Source organism: Xyrauchen texanus, chromosome 3, assembly GCF_025860055.1.
Source record: "Xyrauchen texanus isolate HMW12.3.18 chromosome 3, RBS_HiC_50CHRs, whole genome shotgun sequence".
Classification (NCBI taxonomy): domain Eukaryota; kingdom Metazoa; phylum Chordata; class Actinopteri; order Cypriniformes; family Catostomidae; genus Xyrauchen; species Xyrauchen texanus.
Window position 1 is genome coordinate 41,828,966 of NC_068278.1, and position 26,706 is coordinate 41,855,671.

A 26,706-nucleotide genomic window follows, 5' to 3' on the forward strand; every position below is an offset into this window, starting at 1 on the left:
TGAGGAAAGACCTTCTTTCTCAGGGATGGGGCACCATCTGGCACCTGTGACCAGACCTCTTGAATATCCAGGTCTGGCCCTTGGACAGGACACGGAAGACATTTGTGGCCCTCCACCCGCGGTGGTAGACACAATCACTAAGGCCAGAGCTCCATTCACTAAGTGGTGTTCTTCCTGTCCCGAAGACCCCCAGAGATGCACTGTTGGATCAGTGCTTTCATTCATGCAGGAGATTCTGGAGGGATGGCTGTCCCGCTCCACCCTGAAGGTGTATGTGGCCGCTATTGTAGCACACCATGATGCAGTAGACAGTAAGTATTTAAGGAAGCACAACAAAAAGAGGCGCGAGGAGGTTGAATCCTCCCAGGTCGCAGCTCATCCCCTCGTGGGACCTCTCCGTGGTCCTTCGGGGACACGGGGAGCTCCATTTGTGCACCTGGAGTCAACTGAGTTAAAGGTACTCTCTTTGAAGACTGCCCTCCTGACTGCACTCACTTCCATCTAGAGGGTAGGGGACCTACAGGCGTTCTCTCTCAGCGAAACGTGCCTGGAATTCAGTCCGGGTTACTCTTACGTGATCCTGAGACCCTGACCGGCTATGTGCCCAAGGTTCCTATGACCCTGTTTAGGAATCAGGTTGTTAAGCTGCATGCCCTGCCCCAGGAAGAGGCAGACCCAGCCTTGGCATTGCTGTGCCCAGTGTGTGCTTTATGTATCTATTTGGATCACACGCAGAGCTTTAGATATTCTGAGCAGCTCTTTGTCTGCTTTGGAAGGCAGCAGAAAGGGAGCGCTGTCTTCAAACAGAGGATCACCCACTGGGTCATTGATGCCATTGCTTTGGTATATCACTTCCAGGATGTGCCGGCCCCCTTGGGGCTACGAGCAACATCTACTAGGAGTGTGTCGGCCTCCTGGGCCCTGACCAATGGCGCCTCTTTTGCAGACATTTGCAGAGCAGCGGGCTTGGCAACAATCCCGGGTTGAGCTGGTCTCATTCCGTGTGTTGTCAGGTACGAACCTGTAAGTTCTGGGACAGTTGGCTGGGTGTACCGCTTGTGCATAGCACCTTTCCCCTCCCTTTGAACATGACTTTTTACCCCGAGTCATGTTCAAGAAATTGTGGACCCTTGATGTCCTTAATTCCTAGCCCTGTGACAGGCGAGTTTATGGAGAAACTCGCTGCCGGCCCAGTACATGTTCTAACTAGGCCCTGTACTGGGGTAGGTGCTCCACATGTGCTGGTTGTCTGTAGGTAAACCCATGTTATGTATCTCCCATGAAATGCTTTCCCCATTGGTAAATCCACGTCTTCTTAGGCAGAGGTCCCTCTGCCCCCGGTCACTGTGTTTGTAGAACTCCTCCCCCTTCTCCACACGAGACACTGCAGACAAGACTCTGTAAGACCAATACGGTCCCTATATGGCCAGCTGAATGATCAACTTGGCAGTCAACTTGTCTCCGAGGTGCAGGGGACCATATGATGCCTGTAAGAGTGTTGGGGGGAGGTTACTTGATGGCCGGGTGTGCTGGCTACGAGGCATACAAAGGTCTGCCCGTCTCACACCCCCAGTCCATGTAACAGTTAGTTCAGTTAGTTGTGTCATTTTGTATAGGGACTGGTAGTGTCACTACATCGACACGACATCAAGTGAGTGACAGATAGGGAATGTCCTGTTTACTTTCGTAACCTCTGTTTCCAGATGGAGGGAATGAGACGTTGTGTCCCTCCTGCCACATCACTGAACTACCCGCTGAAATGGCCGGGACCTTGTCTCGGCTCCTCAGCACAAAACCTGAATGAGTGGTTGCAAGCCAGCTCTTTCTATACCCGTATGTCCAGGGGAGTTGCATATAAATTCCACTTGCCAATTCCCATTGGCCTTTTCTCAAAGATCAGAAGTGTTTGGGACTCCCAAGTTTGACCCATTGTGTCACTACATCGACACAATGTCTTGTTCCCTCCATCAGGGAACGGATGTTACAAAAGTATCCAGGATGTTTTCTTTGCACTGAATTTACATGACTTCAAGAGAAAGTTTGTCTGAACCTGCCTGACTTTTCCCATATGTAGACCAGAAAATAATTTGTTGTGATTTTTCATTTCCCCATTATCACGGCCCTCAACAATTTCACAGCACAGCAATCACACAATAATGAACTTCCAGAAGCAATTAAGAGGATCTTCCTGCCATGTAGATTTTGTGAATACATGGCAAATTTTACTCTCGCCAGAATGTCAACTAATCACGGTGTGCTGCAGAGAAGGTGGTGCAAAGATTTATTTGTTATAGCTGAAGTGTGTCATTTCTGCACCACTAGTGTCACCAAATGAACTGCAAGAATAATCAAACAGATTCCAGAAAACTCCCCGCCATCTTCAATTGATCAAAAAACAGAGGGATATTCTACTAGTGCCACAGTGTTATACTTGGTGAAATCAACCTACAAATGTCTTACTTATAGTTGACACTGCCTATTAAAGGGTTAGTACAACCAAAAATGAAAATGTTTTCATAATTTACTTACCTACATACTATACATACTATAAATATTATATTATAGATATTTTCATAAAAAGGTATGAAGTCCCGTTTTGATATTGCATGCTTTCATTTGTACTCCTGGGACAAATAACTAAATTGCTGTTTCTGGAGCATTGCTATTGTGAAACAGAGATCGGATATCAATGTTGAACCCTTAGACCTTTGAAATTCTGTTAACATTAATTATATTTATAGATGGTAAATTATACATTAAATGTAAGCAGAGTGACGTCACTACCGCGTGCAGGGGATTGTGTATCAACAGGTTAATAAAATAAGCCCATTGAAACTAACACATACTAATGTATCTATTAATGGCTATAAAAGTATATGGAGCGGAGGGGGGTGGGGCCGGGTAGGAATATTGCGCGCCCGGTCCCCAATCGGCCTGATGAGGCGCGCGAGGGATAAAGGTGGCCGGTGACGATGGTTCGAGAGAGAGAGAATTACGGGCATGTACGTCATGTGTGTGTTTGTTTATGCTTTTGGTTTAAGTTTTCATTAAAATTATGATTTATGTTGACAAGCCAGTTCTCGCCTCCTCCTTGCCCATCTTTCTGTGTTACAAAGTACTTTTTTGAATATAGAAATTTCGTTTATAGTTGTAGATTTTCAGTACACAAGGCAAAATACAGAGCAGAAAACAGTGGGGCCAATGAGAGTAAAGATCCATTACAGATCACAGATTTATGTATTGTACCCACATTGATTAAACCAAGTGAAATATCTGTTGTGGTGGACAGTAATATCAGTCTGAACATATGAGTACTTACCAGTGTTTTGGTCCATGTACTCTTTTGAGGTATGCTGGTTCTGATGGACCCATTCTCCATTGCATTTAAAGAAGATCTGCAGGGCAGGAGTCGCACGGCAACACAACTTGATTGGGTTATTTTTTATTATGTAAGCATCCTCTGGCTCTTGCAGGAAGTGAGGTAATGTCCCACCAACTGATGACAGGGAATCTGCAATGCCATCACCAACAGCTCCTGCGAAATCAAAAATAAATTAATTAATGTAGCAAAAACATTCAGTACATTTTTAAAACACACTTTCTCTCATGAACAAACATTTATACTTAAAATGCTAATAATTTAAACTACTAAAATCATAATTTTTTCTACACCTTTTTTAATCAGATTTCCAATACAATACATACATTCCAGAAATAATTGCCACAAAAAACACATAATTTGTAGGTGTACCCTGTTAAAAATGTCATGATTTTACCTAAATGTGGTCTGCATTTCATTCAGCTTCAAGTCTGAAAATAATTTTCCTCTGGGGAATGTTGTAAGCTTCCCATTAATTTTAAACAGAGTGCAAAGAGACAATTCCACTAAAACAATTCAAGCCATTTTCTAATTTAAAAGCACATCAGGTTTCCCTGAGTGATTTTTTGATGAAAAGAATAAAATAATTAGTGACGGAAGAGGGAGCAACTGATTGCTTTGTGTTTGACTGATGAGCTAAAATGCCTCTCAGTGCAGAAAGAAAATGAGAATGCTCTTCCTTGCATGGGCCCAGTTTTTGCTTTATTTTTCTTTCTGTGCTATCATTCTCTTAAAAGAAAGGAAGAATTAGAACAGCAGACAGGCTGAGAAGAGGGAGTGAAAGAAAGAAAGAAAGAAAGAAAGAAAGAAAGAAAGAAAGAAAGAAAGAAAGAAAGAAAGAAAGAAAGAAAGAAAGAAAGAAAAAAGAGACAGACAGAATGCTGTTGAGGATGGAGGCCATAAGCCAATTTTCTTAAGGAGGATTTTAAAAAAAAGAAGATATTTTACATCCATGCCATTCTAATGCAGGGAGTCAATAGAGGGCAACAGTTTTTCCAATTCATTTTCCCCATAGACTTCTTATAATATCCTTCATAAAAGAGTTGTAAGCCATGAACCAAAACAACCAGCTCTGAGGTAAATCACAACATCATAAACTTTGTTTTGAGGCAAAAAGTATTGGAAAATCTGACAAAAAGACAAAGGTACAAGACTGTGTACTTACCATGTTTCATAAAGGCACTGACTAAAGTACAATCCCATGAAGCATCGCAAATGATGTCATAGAAAAAAAACTTTGTGAATATATAAAACTATTGATTTTAGGTAGTTTATTATAAGTATAGAAACAATATATTTTACGTTCAGAGCAAACTTTTCCAAAATTTACAAATAGATAATTTAAGGGTGAAGAGACACAGACTCAATTACATCAGTCACTGTGCGACATAGGACTGGGCGGTTGCTCCGAGGCATGGTTCTCTGATTAGTGAAGCTTTCTCTGCTGGACCATGCAGTCCATGATGGATGGCTTCAACAGAAGCACATACCATCAATGAACAACCTCGAAGCTCAAGGTATATCTGTCTTTAAAGGTTTATAATTTATCTTTTAAAATAAATTAATCTATGGAAAAAAATTTTTTACTTCCAGATCCAGTCTGTTGTGCTCTATTGTACATACCATCTCTGGGATTCATGGTGGAATAAAACTGGCAACCCTGTAGACTGGCTTTAAAATGTTGAATGCTGCAAAATCTGTCAAATGCTTATAATCCCATGAAAGCCATTACACTACCAGCAAATTCAACTCGTCCCACTGTAATCACACACACCAAGTTCCAAAAGCACTTTCAAAGCCATTATTATATTGTAGTACCATTTCAAGCCCCAAGCAAGTTTGGGAAAAGAGCAGTTGGACCCTCTAAAAACAGGAACATTCAGTAGATTATGACCATGCTAGAATTATTATACCTGGTAGTCCCACATGCCCACACAACATGAGGATCTCAATCCATTGGACTCTAATTTAAAGTGGTTTATCAGATAGCAGATAGAAAACTTTACTGAACATTTGCTGAACAAGTGTCATCCATCCATCCATCTATCTATCTATCTATCTATCTATCTATCTATCTATCTATCTATCTATCTATCTTGTTTGTGACTGAAGAACTGTAGTGTTTCAATTGCCCCTGGTCTCACACTCTGTTCTCTGTAATATTTGGACAAAACCACTATGATTAAGACAGGAAAACGTGCAGTACCTTTTCCCTCATCTTGCATGATTTTCTTGACAACATTTATAAGTGGGGCAAAAATCCAAACAGCAGACATGCTCAGTATATATAAAACAAAACATACCAATAGCACTTTAACCATACATTTAAATAGTATAATTGTTCATTGCTATTTTTCTTTATACAGTATGCAGAAAAAATTATTCTGAGTTACAGATTACCAGGTGTGTGATACCTGGTTTACGGTTAAGTGCATTCTAGGCTATTTGCAGAACCATCAAGTGGAAAAGCGCAGTCACAGTAGAGATGTCAAGAGAATGTCACAGATCATCCCATGGGAAAAAGGTAAAAGTAGGAAATCTTAGATGCAGCATATTAGACAGGGTTTCAGACCCTAAAACATGGTGTTCAGGCTAAATAATTCAAGAATTTGTCTTTATTGAGCATGTTGGCAAAATAATTAAAAACATTGTATCTGTGTTTAATACACCTTTAATGTATAATTATCATAAGATCTCAACATCTTTTTCACCATATCTTTCTCAATGTTTTGTCACCTGTGACTAAAATGTACCATTGGCTTTGTTCAAACTGCAGGGAAAATCAGATTTTTTTCCTCATATCTCATGCTTAGGCTAACTGTTCAAACTGCAAGTTACAAGTGGCTAGATTTTTTTCTGTTTGGACTGCCATCGCCTTTGCCAGCACATCCACATTAACTATCATGCAAACAATGGGTAAAGGCATTGTCTGTATTATTGTAAAATAGTTTGCACTGCTTTGGCTTCCCTGTAACACAGTATATGAAATATGGGTGCATTCCATTCAGAAGTGATCACCCCTATGCCCTGATCCCTTCAAAGACTTTACCTGCCACTGTGACAATTTCAGAGGGTTGAAAGGTGCTAACTAATTTTTTCAGGAATTTCTATCGAAAATTCTGTTTCATGCCCATAATTATTTTTTTCCCTTCGAAGAGCCCTATGAAGGCATCATTGATGCCATTTGGAATGCTGTATATGTCTGCTCATCACAAAACTTGATGCAACAACCTATCAAGCACAACAAATGACAAAGAAATCATTTGAAATCCATGCATGAGGATTTCAAACCACCTACAAATTTACTGTAGATTGGATTAGGCTAGTAAAAATCCGATTTTATATTTGATATATGTTTTATATATATTTTTGTCCTGTTCAGACTACAAATACTTCAGCACATTTGAGCCATTTAGGCCAAAAAAATCCAGATTTTTGTGTGAACAGACATGCAGAGGGCGATGAGATCTTAAGTGACCATCTTTGGTGTCAAAATTGATCCATTTGCCATCTGTTGCTCTGAATAAAGTCTAAACTTTGTTCAAACTTTGCTGCGATTAATTAAACATGAATAAAAGACAATAGGGATGCTATGATCGATCAGCCACCAATAGTTATCAGACAATATTCACGTCTTATGACTCGATCGGTGATAGGTATTTTAGGTATGTAAAACATTTTTATTAAATATCTACTGATTAATCGGAATTAACAATAGTAGCACCTGTAGAGTCCAGAAACATGCACTCTTTCTCCGCTTTCCTTCCATCTCTTGCCCACATAAGAGAGCGCGTGTTCCCCTCATTAAAGTTCAAGCAGCAACAAGTGAAAAATGAACTATTAATACAATCTAAACAACAACTAAATGAAAAGGTGGAGAAGGAATTAATTAATATAATAATGATTTATACTATATTAAGATACCATAATTTAATGTGTTAAAAATAATGAAAAAATAGAAAAAAATATAAGGAATAATAATAATTATATGAAATAAAGACAATTAATCAATAACCCAAAATGTTACATTAAGTTTAATTTTACCTATGGTTTATCAGTTTTTCTTTAGTTTGTCACTAAGCTTCATATTTTATCTTAATATAGAGAATATTTTGTCAGCCTATACTTGTTTTAAAGTATTTTTTGAAAAAGCTATTGAATAAGCCTTTTAAACTTTTTTTTTAAAAGCAAAAACTAGATAAAGTGATATTACTGGGAAGAGGAACATTCAATTAACAGCTCACAGAAAGCTTGCATATAGCCAGTTATGGCAGAGATTGTGATTAAAAAGGTGAAATGATTGGGATCAGTATCAGCAGATCAGGTGAAAAAAAGATCAGTATCAGCTGTAAAAATCCTGATTAGAGCATCCCTAAAAGAAAGCATCAAGTACCAAACTTCAGTATACAAAATATGATAAAATAAGCATCATAAAATCATTTTTATTTTGAATTAATTCTTTGGAATTCATGAACAGAGACTATGTTGGAAAGAGCAGATGGCATGGAGCTCATCCATATATTAATTATTTTAATAAAGCAAATGGTGACTACAAAAGGAATTCCTCCAATAGAACACAAGGTGAAGGCTAAAGCCGACTCTTATCTGTATGTTTATGCTCTTTGCCTCTTACTCTGTCATCTAAATGCAAACCTATATTGATCTGCACAAAACTGATACCATCAATTTATAAGCACAGCACAAAAGCTGAACATACCCTTATACATTATGGGCCAAAGGGTGAATTATTTTCAAGAGCACTTTTACATTTGTACATTTTGACATTGTCAGCACATACTGTATGCAAGTAATTATGTGACTAGTAGTTACTAGTCAAGGGCAAACATATGTGTTTGCTGGTTCAAGGATGGAGGAAAAGGCATTCTAATTATAAAAGCTTCCATTTAACCTGTATTAACTTAACAAATCACCAATAACAACGATTCTGTGGATCACCATTAAAAACACTTAAAGGTACACTCAGTAACTTTTTGTTTGTGTCATCTTGGACTCTCAGTGACACCTAGTGATGTGGAGGTAGCATCATTCAAAATCAATAGTTTTCAGTTACAGATGCCATTGTAGAAACTCACTATTAACATTCAGCCATGATTAATTTAATCCAAGAGTGACAGTGTCCAATAACAAGATGGTTACTAAGATTAAGTGAGTAGTTTTCAGCTGGTCATGCCATTCTAAAATGGCAGCACCTATGAGGTTCTCATCTCATGGGAGTGGTCATGATTTTGTACATATGTTTCAAAAATACAATTAATTTCTTTAGGAGTAAACCTTTTTTTAATGAGGAAAAAATAACTAAGTACACCTTTAATTATGAACACCTTCCTTTCCATTTGCAAATTTAATGATGAACAGTAATGAAGTATAAAATAATGGGAGATGCAAAGGTGAAAGGGCCCATGGATGCCTCCAACTTGGTTTGAGTTCACAGCGAATCCAAGAGATCTAATTGTTGGCCTTGTCCTGTTAACAATGCATGCACACTTATTACAATAAAAGGCAATTGATAATTGGATCTGTAGCAATCCACGCTTTAGAAAAAAGAAGATACTCTTAGCTGTTCCTCTTATAATAGTTGTGCATAACTATATAATAAGTCCTAATAACTCCAATAAGCAAGCCACCAATAAGTCATTTATTTCCTCATTATGACAGTTTTTATACAGCCTCTGCAATGTATCTCTGCAATGAAGGTCCACAGCTTTTCCAGAGAGCAGTAGGCGAACAAGTGATGATCTAAAGAAAGGTAAATTATATACTAATTCTGGTGATTCATTGTAATGATATAAGCTGCATGACAGGAGTGCATCCCTGAATCTACCGTATACTGCATAACATTCTAATGAATGTTTATTCATTACATTCCTGCAAAAAATGCAAACAACGAGGTGACATTATTCTTCCTCCCCAGAGTAATGTTGTTTTTTTATTAATGTTTATTTTGTGCAACTTTCCTTCTTTTAGCTCATTCCTCAGTTCAATATATAGGATGCCTATATAGGATGTGTAGCCGGTGTTAATTTGTACACAGTTCTTTGCAGTAGTCATAGTTTTATGGCATATAATGGCATATGTTCCCTATCTGTCACTTACTCAACGTTGTGTCGATGAGTTGGCACTAGGGGTCACTCCTGCGGAGCCCAGACATCTATGATCTTGAGAAAAGGCCAATGGAAATTGGCATGTGGAATTTGCATGCCACTCCCCTGGGCATACGGGTATAAAAGGAGTGACGCTGCAAACACAAATCAAATATCTTCTTCAGAGCCGAGCGATCAAGTCACAGAGCTGAATTCCTCTGCTAACTCCATACATCTCTACACGCTGTTGGATCTACGGCGCTTTCCAGCGGTTCTCCCCCTCGCACATTACTTTGTGCTGAGCACACACCCCTGGGCGCTTCAGCAGCAGAAAAAGTTTAACGGAGTGAATAACTTCGTTTATATATATATTTATATACCTACCTATATACAGTACATATATACACTCACCTAAAGGATTATTAGGAACACCATATTAATACTGTGTTTGACCCCCTTTCGCCTTCAGAACTGCCATAATTCTACGTGGCATTGATTCAACAAGGTGCTGAAAGCATTCTTTAGAAATGTTGGCCCATATTGATAGGATAGCATCTTGCAGTTGATGGAGATTTGTGGGATGCACATCCAGGGCACGAAGCTCCCGTTCCACCACATTCCAAAGATGCTCTATTGGGTTGAGATCTGGTGACTGTGGGGGCCATTTTAGTACAATGAACTCATTGTCATGTTCAAGAAACCAATTTGAAATGATTCGAGCTTTGTGACAAGGTGCATTATCCTGCTGGAAGTAGCCATCAGAGGATGGGTACATGGTGGCCATAAAGGGATGGACATGGTCAGAAACAATGCTCAGGTAGGCCGTGGCATTTAAACGATGCCCAATTGGCACTAAGGGGCCTAAAGTGTGCCAAGAAAACATCCCCCACACCATTTCACCACCACCACCAGCCTGCACAGTAGTAACAGGGCATGATGGATCCATGTTCTCGTTCTGTTTACGCCAAATTCTGACTCTACCATCTGAATGTCTCAACAGAAATCGAGACTCATCAGACCAGGCAACATTTTTCCAGTCTTCAACTGTCCAATTTTGGTGAGCTCTTGCAAATTGTAGCCTCTTTTTCCTATTTGTAGTGGAGATGAGTGGTACCCGGTGGGGTCTTCTGCTGTTGTAGCCCATCCGCCTCAAGGTTGTGCCTGTTGTGGCTTCACAAATGCTTTGCTGCATACCTCGGTTGTAGCGAGTGGTTATTTCAGGCAAAGTTGCTCTTCTATCAGCTTGAATCAGTCGGCCCATTCTCCTCTGACCTCTAGCATCAACAAGGCATTTTCAGCCCACAGGACTGCCGCATACTGGATGTTTTTCCTTTTCACACCATTCTTTGTAAACCCTAGAAATGGTTGTGCGTGAAAATCCCAGTAACTGAGCAGATTGTGAAATACTCAGACCGGCCCGTCTGGCACCAACAACCATGCCACGCTCACAATTGCTTAAATCACCTTTCCTTCCCATTCTGACATTCAGTTTGGAGTTCAGGAGATTGTCTTGACCAGGACCACACCCCTAAATGCATTGAAGCAACTGCCATGTGATTGGTTGATTAGATAATTGCATTAATGAGAAATTGAACAGGTGATCCTAATAATCCTTTAGGTGAGTGTATATATAAAACACACAAAAAGAGTAATATTTCTCTAAAAGAGTTGCGCAAGTAGAAAGCGTCTTTTTCAAGATGTCTTTTCGTTTGTGTTAATTTTATGGTTGCGGTCGATGTCTCTCCACGTCTGATGGCCACGATCGCTGCCTTTCATGTCTGGGTGCCACCCACATGGAGTCAGCGTTCATGGATGGTTCATGTCCTCATTGCGAGGACATGACCATGGCTACGTTGCAGTCGCGGCTCGCCCTCGTAAGAGCGCAAGCCACCCCAGTGGCTCCCCGCCAATCCTAGACCTGCGAGTTCTGAACCAGGCCCTGCACAGACTCCCATTCAAGATGCTCATGCAGAAATGCATTCTAGCGAGCGTCCGTCATCTGGATTGGTTCGTGGCAGTAGACCTGAAGGATGCATCGATCCTTCCTCGACACAGACCCTTTCTCCGGTTTGCCTTCGAGGGTCAGGCATATCAGTACAAATTCCTCCCCTTCGGCCTTCACGAAAGTCACAGATGCAGCCCTTGACCCACTAAGGGAAGTGGGCGTCCACATCCTCAACTATCTCGATGACTGGCTAATCTTAGCACACTCGTGGGACATGCTCACAGGAACCTGGTGCTCAGGCACCTCAGCCGCTTGGGGCTTCGGGTCAACTGGGAAAAGAGCAAGCTCGTCCCGGTTCAAGCTCTTTTCTCTGTATGGAGTTGGACTCTGTCTCAATGATGGCGCGCCTCACCAACGAGCGTGCGCAGTCAGTGCTGAGCTGTCTGCATGCGTTCAGACAGAACACGTTGGTCCCACTGAAATCCTTTCAGAGGCATATGGCAACCTCAGCGATGGTCACGCCGCTTGGGTTGATGCATATGAGACCACTTCAGCACTGGCTACAGTCCCGAGTTGAGAGACGAGCATGGCGCTACGGCACATACTGCGTCCTTGTCACGCAGGCTTGTTGCCACTATCTCAGCCCCTGGTCAGACCTAGCATTCCTACGGGCAGGAGTTCTCCTTGGCCAAGTCCCCAGGACGTCGTGGTTACGACAGATGCCTCCCATTGGGGCTGGGGCACCATATGCAATGGGCACTCAGTCGCCGGCCCTTGGACCGACCCGTGACTGCGTTGGCACATCAACTGCCTCGAGTTGCTGTGGTATTACGTGCCCTGAGGAGGTTATTGCCGTTGATCCGGGGCAAGCACGTGTTGCTCCGGACAGACAACACAGCTACGGTAGTGTATATCAACGGCCAAGGTGGCCTACGCTCTCTCCGTATGTCACAACTCGCCCGCCGTGGAGTCACTGCGAGCCATTCATATCCCGGGCCACCTCAACAGCACAGCGGACGCACTGTCGCAGCAGGTTACACCGAGGGGAGAGTGGAGGCTCCAACCTCAGGCGGTCCAGCTGATCTGGAGTCGATCCGGCCAAGCACAGGTAGACCTGTTTGCTTCCCCAGAATCCTCCTATTGCCCACTATGGTACTCTCTGACCGAGGCTCCCCTCGGCACAGATGTCTTGGCACACAGCTGGCCCCTGGGGCTGCGCAAGTTTGCGTTTCCCCCAGTAGGCCTACTTGCACAGACGTTGTGCAATGTCAGGGAGGACGGGGAGCAGGTCCGCTTCGTGGCCCCTTATTGGCCCTCCCGAATTTGGTTCTCGGACCAGTAACTGAGACGATTTTAGTCAATGAAAATGTAACCTTTCAGTTTATGTTAATTTGCAAAATTACAAAATGAGTCAAGCTGTAACAGAACAAACATTAATAAAAAATTCATAATATAAGCATTTTCTTAATTTAAACACATTATACCAATTTGTATGCATTTATGAACACTGTGATGGGCGTGAAGCGCACCGCACATTTTAATTTAATGACTGGTAACAACAGTTTGTTTATATTTTTCTGTTATTTCAGGGGTTGTGCTTTTTATTAAGTTTCATTATTGAATATTGCTATTTAACACTTACCTTCATTTTGTGTTTTGGGTAGAACCAGGTATACTTAAATAATCCTTGTTTGTGACAGATGTTGTCCTTCTTTGGTCTCTCTCTCTTTCTTTTTTTAATATTAACTTCCATTTGGGACATTATTTTTGTCTACCGCTGAATGTAAAAACAAATGTTGCTAACATAATGCTAACATGTTGATATAGCTTGAATTCCATCATCACAATGCTAAGCCTTTAGTTCTACTACTCTCATAAAGCATATTTCCATATGTACCGACAGCTCTAAATGTGTTAACAACTCCCATGTCTTCTATTTTGTACTCTTTGGCTTTCTGTTATCGAAGGGCATGAGTTTTGACACATTACCCCTTATTACCAAGCGTCCACTCGATATAGTTACACATCTCTGTTTCAGCACCTGCACCAAAAGCCCCAGCACTTTAAAACCATGCACTATTTTTCTTTTCTTTTTACACCTAAGCCTCTCAAGAATTTCTGAATTTTAAGGCAGAAGTGTCAGAAAGTGTCAAGATAATCCCAGTTTAGGTGAAAGGATGAGAAAGAGAGAGAAAGGTTGTGAAAGAGTGAGAAAAAAAAGTGAGAGAGTGTGTAAGAAAGGGAGGAAGGATTTAGCTTATAATTGATGTCTCAAATATCTCCGCCTTCTTTTCACACACATTCATACTTCTGTCTACAAGTGTGAATGAAATTTAGAAGAGAAGGTTTGCTACTTTTGATTACTTAATCCATTAAATATAATGAAACATATTCAAATTTAAATTTAACAACTTTTAACATGCAGCTATTTAAGACACCCAGACCCTGCTGACATTAAAGAAATTGAGGGGCCCATTACTTGATGAAGATATTTTGAGCCCATGACATTACATACCACTCTGTATGCCACCCATTCTTGACAAAATTTCTGGCTTATTACCACTGAAGAAACTTGTTTTTATGGCAATTAATTGAGATCAGTGATCCTCTTGCTTAGATGAGAGACACTCCATTTCCATTCCGTGAGTAAAAAACATTTTAACTGTTTTCTAACCAGATGACTGGAAACTTAGGAAATATTTATAAAAACATTTTTTTAAAAGTGCTATAGTTATGCCATACAACAAGGCTTAACCAGATGACTGGAAACTTAGGAAATATTTAAAAAAAATTTTTTTAAAAGTGCTATAGTTATGCCATACAACAAGGCTTGGATAAAACAAGTGTTAAAAGGATCTTCTATTGGTTTGGCTCAGAAAAAGCCCAACAGAGAAGCCCAGAGAGGGCCTTTGAAAGGGACAGTCTAATTTCTGATGGAATTTCATGTGTGAGTTGGAAAACTAAGCGCGATGTAACAGCTCTGTCAACCATCTACACTCCTGCCTCCTCACTAATGTGACAAGGAACAAACAGGATGTGACTGGAATACAGATGCTATGCCCAAAAGCTGTTGTTGACAACAATGAGCATATGGGCTCTGTGGATGAAGCTGACATGTTGTCTCTGCATGCTGTATCTCTGCAAAGTTAGTTGCTCTAGTATCTCTTAGATGTCACTGTTGTCAGTACATTCATTTTGTATTGCAAGAGGCAGAGGCCAAATGACAGGATGACCTTGAAAAATATCCAATGCTCGTTGGTGGCAGGTTTGGTGAAGTTTTAATGAAGGACCAAAGAAATAAATATAAACTGCTGACTTAAAAAAAATAGGAACACAGTGGACTCTTTAACCGATAGGTGCCACAAGTAGAATTAAACATTAAATAGAGCACAAGCAAACAGCATTTCTATGGATGGGAATTTTCGAGTAATTTTGTGTTTGAGTATTCTAACCCACAAAAAACAAGTAACTGATTAATTGTAAAGTAAAATGTCAGTTAAACATATCAAGCATGACATGTAGCCTATGTTAAATATATATTTTGTTTTATTCACAAACTTTACAAAGAACTAGGGATGTGCAAGACAAGTCGACTAAACAGTTCTGATGCTGCTAGTCAACACTGGAATTACTAGTAGGTTAATATTTCCCCCATTAAACTGATCATAATTTTTACACATTTACATTTGGCTTTATATTTTTACAGAGGCTGTGCTTAAATTTCTGTCATATTAATGTTACATATTTTAAATATAATTAATAATACAAATATTCTTTTATAAAGAGGATATCTAGAGCAGATACAAAGTTTAATTTCACTTCAAGCTGCGTGTGCTTCTTCCCCCTCTCACTTGTAGCGCACGCAGGAAAATGTACTCTTGCTAGACATGCAAACTCAGCAAAGAAGTTATAAAATCACTTTGGTTGTAACAAACACCCAGACTCGTAGGTAGCGTTGAACCCAGAGGTAATGTTTATTAAGAAGTAAACTTAGGCAATGTAGAACTTGGGATGTCGTCAAAGGAGCGATGGAGAGAAGATCTTGGGATGTCGTCGAAGGAGCGATGGAGCTGGAACCAGGAAAAGAGAGCGAGGGAATGTCTTCAGGAAATAACCACTGGTAGCGGGTAAGTGAGTCTGTATTCATAGTCGAGACCAGATGAAGAGTGAAAGGAGGATCGGGCTTTTATGATGTGGAGATGATTGATGCAGATACGAGGGACAGGTGCAGATGATCAGTACTCAGGGGAGAGGGATTGCAAAGTATTAGTGCTTGGAGTGTCCGGTAGATCTGTGACATTGGTGGTGGTGGGGTAAAGGATTTCCAAATGTGTGAAAGTCCCTATGGATGTTTTCACATTTGAGTCTTCTTTAAATCTGTGCAATGACTGCGTTTCGTGAAATACGCACAACTTTTCAACACATTTGTTTTTCTCTCTCATAGATTTGGCTTAGGCTACCTGTTAATTATTTTCAACAATGTCAAGACTGATTTAATATTTTAAGTAATTTTTACATGGTGAATTCCATTTACAACAGGCAGGGTTGCTCTATTGGTCCTGCACTATTCATTCAATTGTTTTCAATAAATCTGCTAAATATACAAAATATTCAGTGAATGTGTGTAAAGTTCGATATTTAATGTACAATGATCATAATGCAAGGCATGCAGACATTGCAGATAAATGCCCCTTTTCAGTGGAATTTGTTTTGGATTTGGAATAGATTCAGTGTTTTAAATGGGTCGCATAAACAAAATGTATTTTTTTTTTACTGTTTTCTGTTTTTTTTTACTGTTTTACTAGTTTCTATTTAGACTAGTCGACTTAAAAATTTCCATTTAAACGTCAATAAAATGTGTATTTCAGCACATCTCTACTAAGAACGGTATCAAAATAGCTTTGTTTTCTTTTGGGAGAAAAATATATTTACCAATATTAATTAATTAAAAAAAAACATGAAAAAAATTATATTGAGAAACATTTGTACTCACCCGGAGCTTACATTAAAACCAATCCTGATGCCATTAGGGTAATATAAAAAGTGTTCATAAAAAGGCTATATATCACATTTGTCATTTCACATGTTATTATTCAGAAAAAAACAAGTTGTGAAAGTTAGCTTTTTATAAAATGTGGTCTGCCCGTGTTCAGATATTTAACGCACATACTGGTCTGAGAAGCTTCCAAGTTTCTTGTACCGCTTCACATTTCCTTTCCACAATAAAAACTGATCCTTGTCATAATCCTTGTATGCATGACTCCAACAAGGACCGAATACCAAAAGTAGAATTCAATAAGAATCAAAATATTAAAAGTATTTATATTAATAGTGACACATATTGACAGAGCAAAAAAACTCAATTGAGAGATTTGGTAAGAGATTCCAACAGGAGATCTACAAAAGAGGGCGGGGATACTTCAGCAGAGCACGGGGTTACTTCAGAAGGGGCCATCACTTCTTCTCACGGTCGACACAAACACAACTGTTTAGCAGAGGTGGGGACAAGTCACACATGGTCAAGTCCAAGCAAGTCTCAAGTCTTAAAACATCAAGTCTCAAGTCAAGTCTCAAGTCGCAGTTCAGATAAATCAAGCAAGTCAAGTCAAGTCAAGTCAAGGGTTCACCCTAAGCAAGTCAAGTCAAGTCCTGATAAGTTTCAAGTAAAGTCAAGTCACGCTACTAAAATAAATAGAGGTAAATTTTTTCTATACATATTTATTTTTGCACAGAAAAGATGAACTTGCATACATATATTATGTATCTTATTTATTATACATTTGCTACATATTAATCATATGCATATCTGTGCTACATTAATATCTGAAAATAAAATAAAATTGTGTTGTTTACACAAAACGTTCAGACATTAACATTACCTGTAAACATTAAAACAAATTTATTTTCGTATGCACAAACATTCTTTACATTTTTAAAAATAATGTAATTTAAGGAAAATCAATTTGCAAAACCACATTTATGTGACCAAGTGTAAATGGAATCGTTTTGATAAATCAGAATCAGCTATCCGATCTGAGAAAACGCATGAAGTGGCCAGGTGTAACGTTAAACATAGGGTTTCCAACCACAACAGTTTTCTGTAGCCTTGTGCGAACTTATTCAATAGAATTAGACTTCTAGAATGTTCTTTCAAGTGCAAATTTTTTTTTTTAATTTAGTAGTTTTTCTTATCATAGCCAACAAATGTCTTCGGAAACTCCTTTTCCTCGATTTACTGAAGCCTATATGTAAAACGCATTTGCAGCTGCACAGCCGTGTATATATCTATGCCGTCTGGCTCGCTCATAGGCTGTGCTGCGGCAACTGCACATCCAATTGGCGCCCCCGCCAAGGGGGCGCCAAGTCCCCGAATTTTGCATTAAAGCAGGTCTTCGTTCATTCATAGTCTGTCTGACATATATATTAGAATAGAAGCTATGTGTCAGTCATGGATTTGCACTGAATTGATACTCAAAAATACGGAACAAAGTGCGTTCCGTATCAGTTCAATACGGAACAAGACTTTTATGTGTCAAATACAGAACGATTCTGTATTATACGGAACGGTTGGCAACCCTAGTTAAACAGCCCCTTAGAAATGTTTAGGTGCGTGCTAGTGATCACATCGGCGCCTCCATGTTAGCCTGTCATGCAGTAACGTTATGCGCAATGCTTTATAGTTTCCACACGCAGTCCACAAACTTGAAAATGCGCACATTTAATACATACATTATAACCTACATGTAATATTGAGCTGCCTGCTCATTTTAAGATGCCAATCAACATTAAAAAATTCAGGCTACGCCACTGTTATAGTCAAATTCCCCAATAAGTTACATCTATTTACGAGACGTAACAGTATAATGATAATGCCATGGTCACATTTCTAATAAGAAAAAAACATAATATGCCATCAAGGCCAAATTATGACAAACAGAAAAGATTAATTCATTACATTAGTAATCGTTATAACGTAGATCTTAGTGAAACTGACTATAAAGAGATCACTTTCTTACCTTTCCTTGTGGTTCTTCTTGATATGTCGAACGAAATTTTACGTTGTGGTTGTCGTAGTCGGATATTACGTGCCTTGCATATTTTGCAACTGGCAAATCTTTTTTATAGGCACGGTCCAGTTCAAAGTCTGTAGCCAAACGAGACAATTTGTGGAGCTCGACTACTGTCTGCCATGTTTGGCGCGGTTTGAATTGAGCAGCGTTAAAGGCACAGATGCCGATAGTGATGCTGATGTCACGATATATATATTTTTTAATTAATTGTATTGCTGTTTGTTTATTATAAGTTCAAGTCATTGTCGAGTCTTCCACTTCAAGTCAAGTCAAGTCTCAAGTAACTTGTTCTCAAGTCAAAGTCAAGTCAAGTCATTTTCGTACTTTAATCAAGCAAGTCACAAGTCCTGAAAATTGTGACTCGAGTCAGACTCGAGTCAAGTCATGTGACTCGAATCTCCCACCTCTGCTGTTTAGACTAGCTAGCTAGTACTCTATTAGTCGATTACTTGTGCAAATCCCTAAACATTTCCACCACTTTACATGTTTTAGTTCCAGTTCTTTGCTTACTAATGGATGTGAGTTGCAAGTGAAGAAAGACGAGCCACAAGCTGAACGTAGGGGTCAAAACAGTGAAAAGAAGCCAGTACTTATCGCTCACACAGAAGTCAGGGCAAGTAGGTCCTATTCATCATTCTCCTTTCTCTCTCTACTTACCACTTCCAACTTCACACTTAATTCCACACATTCAGCAATCGGGCACACATACAGGCACACTTTTTCATTGTTGGGCAATCATTACAGGTGTCATTTTACCTTGTCAGCAAAATAAGTTCTCAGATTTGTCTGCAGTGACAGAGAGGAGGTTGCTGGCTCCCTCACCACATCTCACATTTACCTTAGGTGGCACTGATGCCCATCCACTCCCCTAGCACCAGGAGCCATCAAACCAGACTGGCAGAGGAGATCTGGATCAGCAATCCTCAGAGTTAGGCCTGTGCCACTGCTTGCATTTTGCCATCCACAACACCACTAATGACGCTCATCTTGCAAATCAGCCTTTGCTGAATATGGAAAAATACGTTTTGAAGAATTTTTTAAGAGTTCTGTACTATCTGTGAGATTGGTAAAGGAGAGAGATACAGCACTCCAGCTTCTGTTTTTGTAGCTAATACAGGTGAAACTCGAAAAATTAGAATATCGTGCAAAAGTTCATTAATTTCAGTAATTCAACTTAAAAGGTGAAACTAATATATTATATAGACTCATTACAAGCAAAGTAAGATATTTCAAGCCTTTATTTGATATAATTTTTATGATTATGGCTTACAGCTTATGAAAACCCCAAATTCAGAATCTCAGAAAATTAGAATATTACATGAAATCAATAAAAAAAAAGGATTTTAAATACAGAAATGTCGGCCTTCTGAAAAGTATAATCATGCATACGTACTCAGTACTTGGTTTGGGCCCCTTTTGCATTAATTACTGCCTCAATGCGGCGTGGCATGGATGCTATCAGCCTGTGGCACTGCTGAGGTGTTATGGAAGACCAAGATGCTTCAATAGCGGCCTTCAGCTCTTCTGCATTGTTTGGTCTCATGTCTCTCATCTTTCTCTTGGCAATGCCCCATAGATTCTCTATGGGGTTCAGGTCAGGCGAGTTTGCTGGCCAATCAAGCACAGTAATACCATGGTCACTGAACCAGGTTTTGGTACTTTTGGCAGTGTGGGCAGGTGCCAAGTCCTGCTGGAAAATGAAGTCAGCATCTCCATAAAGCTTGTCTGCTGAAGGAAGCATGAAGTGCTCTAAAATGTCCCGGTAGATGGCTGCGTTGACTCTGGACTTAATAAAGCACAGTGGACCAACACCAGCCGATGACATGGCTCCCCAAACCAACACAGACTGTGGAAACTTCACACTGGACTTCAAGCATCTTGGATTGTGTGCCTCTCCATTCTTCCTCCAGACTCTGGGACCTTGGTTTCCAAATGAGATGCAAAATTTGCTCTCATCAGAAAAGAGGACTTTGGACCACTGAGCAACAGACCAGTTCTTTTTTTCTTTAGCCCAGGTAAGACGCTTCTGACGTTGTTTGTTGTTCAGGAGCAGCTTGACAAGAGGAATACGACATTTGAAGCCTCAGTCCACTCCTTGTGAAGCTCCCCCACACATTTGAATTGCCTTTTCCTGACAATCCTCTCCAGGCTACGGTCATCCCTGCTGCTTGTGCATCTTTTTCTTCCACATTTTTCCCTTCCACTTAACTTTCTATTAATGTGCTTTGATACAGCACTTTGAGAACATCCAACTTCTTTTGCAATTACCTTTTGAGGCTTTCCCTCCTTGTGGAGGGTGTCAATGATGGTTTTCTGCACAACTGTCAGGTCAGCAGTCTTCCCCATGATTTTGAATTCAACTGAACCAGACTGAGAGACCATTTAAAGGCTCAGGAACCCTTTGCAGGTGTTTTGGATTAATTAGCTGATTAGAGTGTGACACTTTGAGCCTACAATACTGAACCTTTTCACAATATTCTAATTTTCTGAGATTCTGAATTTGGGGTTTTCATAAGCTGTAAGCCATAATCATAAAAAGTATATCAAATAAAGGCTTGAAATATCTTACTTTGCTTGTAATGAGACTATATAATATATTAGTTTCACCTTTTAAGTTGAATTACTGAAATTAATGAACTTTTGCACAATATTCTAATTTTTCGAGTTTCACCTGTAATGTTATTAAGTCAAGAGTGTGATTTACCCAGAGAGCTTATCCTCAGCATTCCTCAACAGGTGATTAAAATGTGTAAGAGAGTGGGTAGATTAATTATATTTTCAAATAAAAATTTGCCATTTTGCTTGTCAGCAAAATTAGTTCTCAGATTTGTCTGCAGTGACAGAGAGGAGGTTGCTGGCTCCCTCACCACATCTCACATTTACCTTAGGGGGCACCAATGCTCATCCACTCCAGAGGGGTTACCAGGATATCATGTTTTGGGGGGCATTTAGCTTGTTTGTGGGGGCAACATAAACAATTGAAACAATCGGCGCAAATTTAAGCTATACTACACACAATCTGTTTTAGTGCATATCTTTTTCTAAGCCAGGAACCCAGAGACAGGCACAGGGCCCCTATTAGACTATAGGTATATCACATAAAATTTAGTTAAACCAGGTCAATATTAATAATATGATGATGATATTATTATTATTTATTATTATTATTGACAGATTCATATATCAGATCACGGTGATTGCCTGCCACCATCACTTTTAATGCAAAGGCCAGGAGAGTCGGCCTCCTCATATTTGGTCTGGATGTCTTTTAGTACCATTTTGGCAAGAGTTTGAATTATCTCGTTCTGAATCAAATTGGATGTGTATTTCGCGTTTTCGGGAATGCTTTTTGCAATCTCTGCGAGTTTAGGGTCTTTTTGGAGGATGTAATCAAATAGCCGAATTAAAAGACCTTCCTCATCCCCACCCCCGTGATGGTGCCCACATAGAGCAAGTTTATTAACCGCCAGAAACTGAATAACTTCCCCAATACTTTTTACATAATATCTGTTTTTTTAAATGTGAGTTTGACCAAGCTGGTGAACAATGGTATTATTGGTCTCTGTCCTTAGAGGCATGTTTCTGAAAACCACTGTTTTTTATCAGCGCTTTTTTCCAATTGTTGTAGCCTACTTTTGTGAATGCGTCATCTCTTTCCGAATTGGAGACACTAAATTTACGGCAGGGAAAGCAAAAGCTGGCATCACGTAAGACAGAATATTCGAGCCATGGTCGAGACTGATACCAGCCCGCATTGAAACACCTGAGAGCCTGTCCAAATGGGCGCTTAGGATAGCTACTTAGCTTGGGCTGGGATGGGCTATACAAATCTAAGTCAGGGGGAACAGACACACTAGAGCTGGAGGAGGATTGTCTGTTTTGGGGAGGGCAGAATGTTGCTGGCTCCGACACAGATGCAGAGCTGGAGGATGGTGCATGTGGATTTTGTGGTGTGTGTGTGTGTGTGTGTGTGTCTGCGCTGTCGAAGCGCTCAGGGGCAACAATGCACGTCGTGCAATGCTTGAAGGAGAAAGCTGCTGTTGTGCGCCGTCAAGATCCAACAGCATGCAGATCGTCAGAGGAAACAGGAACGTTTGAGTAGTGTGTAACTCGCAGCAAACTGCAGACAGACCATCCGAAGAAATTTTCTGACTAACCTTCCGTATTTGCCCCGCTTAAATACCCGTATGCGGGGGCGGGGTATGCAAATACTGACTGCCAACTCTCATTGGCCCTTTTCAATAGGTCAGAGGTGAATATCGGCGCTCAAGAGAGACCCCTAGTGTCGCTTCTCCGACACAACGTGGAGAGAGCGACAGAAGGGGAACTGTACCTATTTACCTATACAGAAGTAAAACTTTTTGGGAGCAGAGAAGTCTCTCTCCTCCCCATCTTGTCCAAATCGCTCCGAACCGGTGCCGTTCATTTGTGCTCGATTTGTGCCAGTTAAATGAAACTCTGGCCGAATTTACATGCACCCTCATAATGTGATTATAATGTGATTAAGGCAATACTACGATTAAACTGTTGCTCATGTAAACAGAATATTGTGATTATGATATTCTGATTATGCTAATAATCAGAGTAACGATAATCACAGTAAGATATGTGGAGTACGCCTATTTTAATCGCTTTATACAAGCATGTAAATGCTTAAATAGCGTTTCTTCCACTCTGACCAAAGTGCACCTGCACCAGTGCTGCAGACGGATCATGTTCCACTCAAGCACAGTTTCGAAAACATTGCGATAAAGAAGCTGCACTTACTTTGCTTCATGTAAAATGCCAGTTCCATGCACCGTTTTCCAGCAGTGGTGCTCCACAACGGTAAAAGAAAACATATTTTCCTAAGTTGTGAATGTTCGTTTGCAGTCTGAGTTGAATGTTGACGGTATGTCGCAAAATAATGGGAAGGAAACACGTCTTTGAGTTTGTGCTCGCTGACGAAACACAGCAACAACACACAAAGGACTCTTATGAACTGATTATTTTTAGTGAATCAAAACAGACAGCTCATCAAGTGTAGTCAAAAATTACTCTTATGAGGTAGTTCTTTTAATAAATAATTCTAATCGACTAATTGTCCTTATACCAAGCTGTATTTAAAGAGACATATTTGCAACAAGTTGTTTTTTGTAATACATATTAAGCATTAAAACATCACATTTCTCAGCAAATAATCAGAATAATGGCAAGTAGCTTGTAAAAGGGATTGAAGTAGTTGGCCCAAATCATGTAAAAATCTTAATCTAATTATTCCTTATACTCTGATTATTGCAATAATCAGAGAATTGGTGGACATATAAACGTAGCCATTGTATCCATCTCCCCTCCTTAGAAATAACAGATTGTTTTCGGGAGTGATGATGGCACTCTCCACCCCATATAGTCCAAATCGCTCCAAACCGGTGTCTTTCGTGTGTGCTGGTTTGTGCCGTTGAAAGAAACATCATAACGTTTTCCTTTCATTGCATTTAACAAGATAGCTTTTGGGAGCCATATGGTTGTGCAGGCTATACTCCATGTCAGTCACTTCATCGTTTATGCTTATGTGGTGCTGGTTTGTGCTATGTTTGGTATCATTAAAGCATTTACTATCGGCAAAGATTTCATCTTTCACCTCGTCACTTTTGTTGTCACTAAATTTTATTTTAAATCCATTTTAGAATCAGTACTGAAGTTCTGACCTCTGAAGATATTATATATTTTTTTCCTGCCATTCTAAGTTCATTATTTTTTCTGGCTATAGCCTCCCTTTAATCGCCTGGTGAGTAAAACAGGCTTTTCTGGCCCAGTGGTTGTGAGGTAAATTAAATCTCTTCAAAGGGAAATTGGGTTGCATAGGCTGATTTATTTACCAGGTAGTGATGGGAGGGCTCGCAGAGGCAGAAAAAGATCCAGGGGAAATGACCTATAAACTCAAATAAAGGTCCACTCTGATCAATCTTCTTGAATACTCAGCATGAAAACTCAGCACAAATATTCTTGTCCATATCCAGCCAGACAAATATTGTGCCAGTGCCATAATAAGTTCTACAACATATATGCAGGCCTGGCCACAGAGGAGAATGTTCTCACAAAAATCAGGATTTTTTAAATCAGATTGTTACTAGCCTAATCCAATCCCCGTTTGTAGGTTTGAATCCTCATGATCAAATTGAAAATGTTTTCTTCATTATTTGTTGCGCTTGATAGATTGTTAGACATATTTTGATAGACATATTCATATTTGTATATTGCCCTCATGAAAGAAATAATCAATTGCAAAACAACATTGCTTACTTAGCAAGCATAGCAAGTTGTCAGAGTTTCACGACATGGTCGCCGCCAAGCCAGAGTTTCACGACATGGCCACCACCGAGCCAGAGTTCATCGACGTGGCTGCCGCCGAGCCATAGTTCCTCGACATGGCCGCCTGTGAGCCAGAGTTTCCCGTCATGGCCGCCAAGCCAGAGTTTCACATCATTGCCAATGAGCCCATGCCTGCCATGGCCAATGAGCCAATGCCCATGTCTGCAAAAGCCAGCAAGCAAACGTTGCCAGCCTCGTCTGTCCCAGAGCCGGCACCGCCAACTTCGGCCTCACAGAGGAGGAGGAGGAGAAGGGATTTCGTCTGAGTCTCAGCCTGTGTTCATGACCACAGAGGTCGCTTGCAAGTCTCTGCTCATGTACACGACCGCGGAAGTCGCTTCCGAGTCTCTGCCCATGTTCACGATCGCGGAGGTCGTTTCCGAGTCTCTGCCCATGTTCACGACCACGGAGGTCGTTTCCAGAGTCTCTGTCTACATGCCATGCCTCTGTCTACATGCCATCTGTCTCTCAGCTCCATGCCATGTCAGTGCCACGCCTGAGTCTGCTCCATGCCATGTCTCAGCCAAGCCCCAGACTGCTCCATGCCATGTCACAAGCAAGCCTCTGCTCCACGGTCCAGGCCCGCCTCTGCTCCACGGTCCAGGCCCACCTCCGCTCCACAGTCCAGGCCCACCTCCGCTCCACAGTCCAGGCCCGCCTCTGCTCCACGTTCCAGGCCTGCCTCCGCTCCACAGTCCAGGCCCGCCTCCGCTCCACAGGGGACCTCCATCACTACGACTCAACCTTGGTCCTCAGCCCCATCAGCTCCGCCCCTTGAGCCTATCATGCCGCCCTCTGCCCTGCCCTGCCCTCCCCAAATCATTCCTGTTCCCTCTTGGACACTGTGTTCTTCATGTCTTCGTCTCTTCATTCAGCAATGTTACAACAATATGATCTCCTCACTTCTGAACAAAGTGATAAGACAAATTATGTCTGTGCATTAAGTCATTAATAAAACATTAATCAAGTTCCCTAAAAAATAGCTAACCATGCAAACATTCTCATAATAGGCTTTTTCATGTGTAACCATTAAAGATAAAATATATTACAAGAATTAAAGGCCATTTTAGAATAATTTACTACATTGTAGCCATTTGTAATTTTTAATTCTGTCATTAGAGATATCATGATAAAAAAATATGAATATATTACACTTAAACCACCATAATATGCAATGTTTTAAGTCAACAGTGAAATAAATAATTAAATGGTCTTTATGAGAAAAAGAAAACATTGTGACTTCAATTAATCTGCTAGTTAATGTGATCTACCCAATAACTTTCGTCCCTCTCACTTAAGCAGTTATATTTCCCAATATGGAAACATGAACAAATCGTGCAACAGAGTTTCAACACAGCAGCACTTTATCATCACACTCTATACCATAATTCAAAGAAAAGTAGAAAAACGTGGCCCTGTGTTGACTGGGCAGTGAGCAGAATATCAAATGGTTTCAATGGCAATGAAAAAAGAAAAGGCAACTTACATGTATAAACACATCCAGTATGTTGCCTGGTTCCTTTTGAGTATGATCAGTCAAATATGCTTATCCTTAAAACTTTATGGACATCTTAAATCACTGTAGTCCATTTAATTGTTTCACTGTTAAAACTGCTGTTCCCATGGTCTGATTTCAAGAACCAACAGTTAACTACATTTTATTCATACTGATTAAAGAAATAAGTTCACACACTAAAACATTTTTTATTATTCACTCACCTTCATAACAAACCCATATGACTTTCTTTCTTCAGAGGAACACAATAGGAGATGTTAGGCAGAATGTTAGCCTCAGATGACATTCACTTTCATTTTATTTTCATGTACTCATGGGAATGGCTAGATTGGTTCAAGCTGACA

At 40.3% G+C, this 26,706-nt stretch overlaps 1 protein-coding gene across 1 annotated transcript in view; it reads right to left on the reverse strand.

The window, feature by feature from the left end:
• unc5db (unc-5 netrin receptor Db) overlaps positions 1-26,706 on the reverse strand; it is a 257,129-nt gene that overhangs the window by 100,307 nt on the left and 130,116 nt on the right. Inside the window, exon 2 of the mRNA XM_052093637.1 lies at positions 3,320-3,535. Within this exon, the coding sequence (XP_051949597.1) occupies positions 3,320-3,535 (216 nt within the window). The remainder of the gene's footprint in view (positions 1-3,319; positions 3,536-26,706) is intronic.